Genomic DNA, 3,861 nt, shown 5'->3' on the forward strand with positions numbered 1-3,861 from the left:
TTTCCTCACTGGAGGGCCAAACAGGCAGACATCTGTGTTTCCCCACACCTAAGCTTTTGACCAGTGATGGCCTTCGCATGAGGGAAGTGGGGGAGGGGGAATCCTGGGCCAGCCTGCCTCCCTCTCTTGAAAGGGTGGTCTGTAAAACAGCATTTCAGTGGATAATGAGTAAAACGTAGAGATTAAAAAATTTAAATCATTGAAAAATTCAAGAGGATATTTTCTGATCTAGATAGGGATAAGCTCTCAATTCTTACAAGCAATGGAAGAAATTATAAAAGATCAATCAATTTTACTACACAGAACCATAAAACTTATGTTTCGCATCAAAAAACCCAAAACAAAATGTTAAGTCAAACTGAGAAAAAATACTTACGCCAGATATGCCAGAGAAAATTAATATTCTTAAAAATATTATAACAACAAGGCTCTTAATAACAACAATAGCAAATATTTATATAGTACTATGTGCCAGGCACCATTCTAAGTATTTTATACATACTTACTCATTTAATCCTTATGAACAACTTTGTGATAAAGATACTATTATTATCCCCATTAAATAGATGAGGGAACTGAGGTACAGAGAGGCTAAGTAACTTGCCCAAGATCACTCAACTAATGGAAGAGCTGGATTTATATAGTTGTCTAATAAAATAGCAGCAATTGTCATCATTAAAGAACTGGAAATGGATAAGGGAAAGGAAATGGATATATAAAATATGATTTATACGCAATGAGATATTATACAGTTAAAATGAACCAGATCCATAACTATCAGCTCAGATAAATTTCAAAAACAATGCTGCGTAAAGAAACAAGTCATAAAAATGATACATATTTGAAGATACTATTTATGCAAATCTTTTTTAAAATAAAAATATTACATAGTATTTAAGAACCACATATATGTAGAAAAATATTAAACAAGCATGCAAATATTGTATGCCAACTTGATTAAATTTTTTTTAAAGAGGGGTTGAATCAAATATAATAAAATGTTAACTAATTTTCTAAATCTGGATGAGGATGTTGTGTCTTTTCTGTTAAATTATTTTTTGTACTTTTCTGCATATTGAGCTATTTCAAAATTTCAAACCAATTATTTTTAATTTACTTTTTGAATAATTTGCAATTCCATGGAGAAATTTATAATGTTCGTGTTATAATGTTAAGAGATAAAAGCAAGACAAACTACACACAAATATTTACAAATTTCACACATTAAAGTTTGAAAGAGATATCTAAAATATTCGTAGTGGTGGGCAAGATTCTGGAAGTCTGCTCTTCTTTTACACCCATCCGTATTTTCCACTGTTACCTTTATATCCAGAAAAAGTTTTTTAAACAACTACAGAAAAATGTGAGTTTAGATCCTAGGGAAGGGTCCAAAACCTAGGAAGCAGAGCTGTGGTGGGGTGAGCGCATCACGGGCTGTTGGAGAGACCCACACTCGAATGCTGGCTTCAGTGTTCTCTTGCCGTGCGGCTCTGAGTTCGTTCAGTCTCTTATTTAGTCAGCAAACACTTACTGAGCACCAGCTGTGTACCAGGCACTGTGCTAGAGATACGGCAGTGACCAGAACATATGCGTTCCTTCTCTTGCTGTCGAGTGGATGGTGTAGTGAGGAAGCACAGTAAACGCATCACCACGCCAGCCATCTCTCCACTGCCTGTGACGGGGAACTGCAAGGGCAATGACAACAGTCTGAGTTGGATTGGGTGGCTTTGGAATCTGGCCTCTGACATTTCATCTGGAATCTAAAGAATGAGGAGGTCTGGAGCCCAGTAAAGCAAGGAATTCTGGGAGAAAGGAAGGCTCCACAGGGCACATTAAAGGAACTGAAAGAAGGCTGGGTTCTTGAATGCAGTGGGGCGGGGGTAGACTTGTGCAAGGAAAAGAGTCACAGGCAAGGAAAAGCCTTTAAGGGTGGTGGGATGTCATTAAAGGGTTTAAGCAGGGTAATGATATGATTAAATCTGCAGCTCTTTGAAGATTGGAGTCGATGGTGAGCAGCCCCCTTAGCTGGCTATTGGCATGGCCCAAACGGGAGAATGGCGTCAGGATCGGGGTGATGGCAGTGGAGATGGAGAGATGTGGAAGGGTTTGAGATATTTTTGGAGACCGAGTTGGTCCACAGGTCTTAGACTATGTGCTTCGGGGTGTGGGGATGACATTGAGGGAAGGGCCAAGGGGGAAAGCCAAGTTTGGGGCAGGAGCAGGTGTGGGTTGGTGGGAGTGGGAAACACCGAATCAACAGCAAACTCAGGAGAGCGGGGTGGAAGCAGGGTCAATGAGCACGCCACCAAGTGTCGCCGAGCACTGGTTTCTTCATGTATAAACTGGGGTTTATGATGATACCTGCGCCCGCAAGGTGAGTGTTTCAGCCGCATATCCAAAACCCAAAACACTTCTACAGCTGTCGTCCCTCTCCTCCACAGGTGGGGTGTGTTACTCTTGGGGCTGGAACGAACATGGCATGTGCGGGGATGGCACCGAAGCCAACATCTGGGTCCCGAAGCCCGTGCAGGCTCTGCGGTCATCGTCGGGACTTCTTATAGGTTGTGGGGCTGGCCACTCCCTGGCCCTCTGCCACCCGTCAGTCCTCCCTACACTGGGCCAGCACCCCAAGTTCACTGGCCCTTCCCCGGATGCCACCGAGGACGCCAGATCTCAGGAAGCCCTGGACAATGAGAGAAACTGGAAGGAAAGACAACCAGAAACCTCTACCCAAAGTCGATCTGACAAGTGCAGAAATGGGGGGCTTGTGACAGAGACCCTTTAATAAAGTGTTTTTTCTCACTCAAAGTGTTGCTTTTTCAGTTTGGGGCTCAGGAGGCACTGTGGTTGGGCTGACTACAGATGGGAATGACGGGAGGCCACCTGCCCAGTGTCGGGCTCAAGGAGACACATTCTTTCCACCCAGCAGATGAGAATGAGGGTTAGGTCCTCTCCGAAGGACACAGAAAGCAGCAGGAAGGCTCCAGGCTGGCTCTGCCTGGTAGGGACAGAAAACCTAGCCCTACCCCCAGTAGTTGTTCTAGTCCAGCAGCTTTCACTTCAGCAAGGCAGAGGATTCCTAGGCCATGCTTAGAGCAGCCACATGCCTCTGATGGGGTTTTATCCTCAGGGCCCAGAGCACGTAACAGCCTGCTGGTTCAAGGATATCAAGGTACCTCGATCGGATGGCTGGACACCTGCATAGGAAGGAGTTCTTCTCCTGGTGACTAGGACCAAGAGAGAAGGCTCTGGATTGGGGGTAGAAGGAAGTGGAGATGAGTAAGTAGAAGAAGAGACAAGACTTTTGGAAAGACCCAGCAGAGAGGACCCCCTGGGACAGGCAAAAGAATTTAGAATCTAGAACTCACCCTTCTGAAACTCTCAGAAAATTCATGTCTTCGTCTGAGCCAGCAGGACTTTTGAGCTAGTCCGCGCCACTGTGAACTGCCAAGCTGTGTAGTTTCAGGTAAGGGACAGGCTACGACATGGGAAGGGGAGTCTGCAGGGATAGCAATGTCAAGACATCTGCAGGCGAAATGGGGACCAGGCCAGACTCTGGGCCCCAGGCTTCCCTGCCTGGCAGCTGTGGCTTGGGGAAACATAGCATCTTTCTCCTGTGACTGACAGCTGGCCTTTGACCAGAGGGTTTCAGAAAGGCTTTCCCTAAGATACTATGTGGGAGTGTCACCAGCTAGCCAGCCAGGTCTATGGCCCATCCCACACTGCCTTCCCTTTGTGATTCAAGAGAGGGTTTGGGTCTGGGAGGGCTAGGGTCCAATGGCTTCAGGAAGCTAGAAAACCCCAGGACATCAAAGCTGGAGGACCTGTAATGACCTTCTAGCTTAGTGGCCTCAAAGTGCA

The 3,861-nt window shown here is 45.2% G+C and overlaps 1 protein-coding gene across 3 annotated transcripts in view; it reads left to right on the forward strand.

Annotated features, from left to right (window-relative positions):
- Window positions 1–2,808, forward strand: part of SERGEF (secretion regulating guanine nucleotide exchange factor) — a 180,841-nt gene extending 178,033 nt beyond the window's left edge. For 2 of the 3 annotated variants that reach the window (XM_006904726.3, XM_015589483.2), the window contains exon 11: window positions 2,442–2,808. In XM_006904726.3, the coding sequence (XP_006904788.1) occupies window positions 2,442–2,785 (344 nt within the window). In that variant the 3' untranslated portion in view covers window positions 2,786–2,808. The remainder of the gene's footprint in view (window positions 1–2,441) is intronic. The other variant, XM_015589488.2, reaches the window with a different exon arrangement.
- The last annotated feature ends 1,053 nt before the right edge of the window (window positions 2,809–3,861 follow it).

Source organism: Pteropus alecto, unplaced genomic scaffold (assembly GCF_000325575.1).
Source record: "Pteropus alecto unplaced genomic scaffold, ASM32557v1 scaffold120, whole genome shotgun sequence".
Classification (NCBI taxonomy): domain Eukaryota; kingdom Metazoa; phylum Chordata; class Mammalia; order Chiroptera; family Pteropodidae; genus Pteropus; species Pteropus alecto.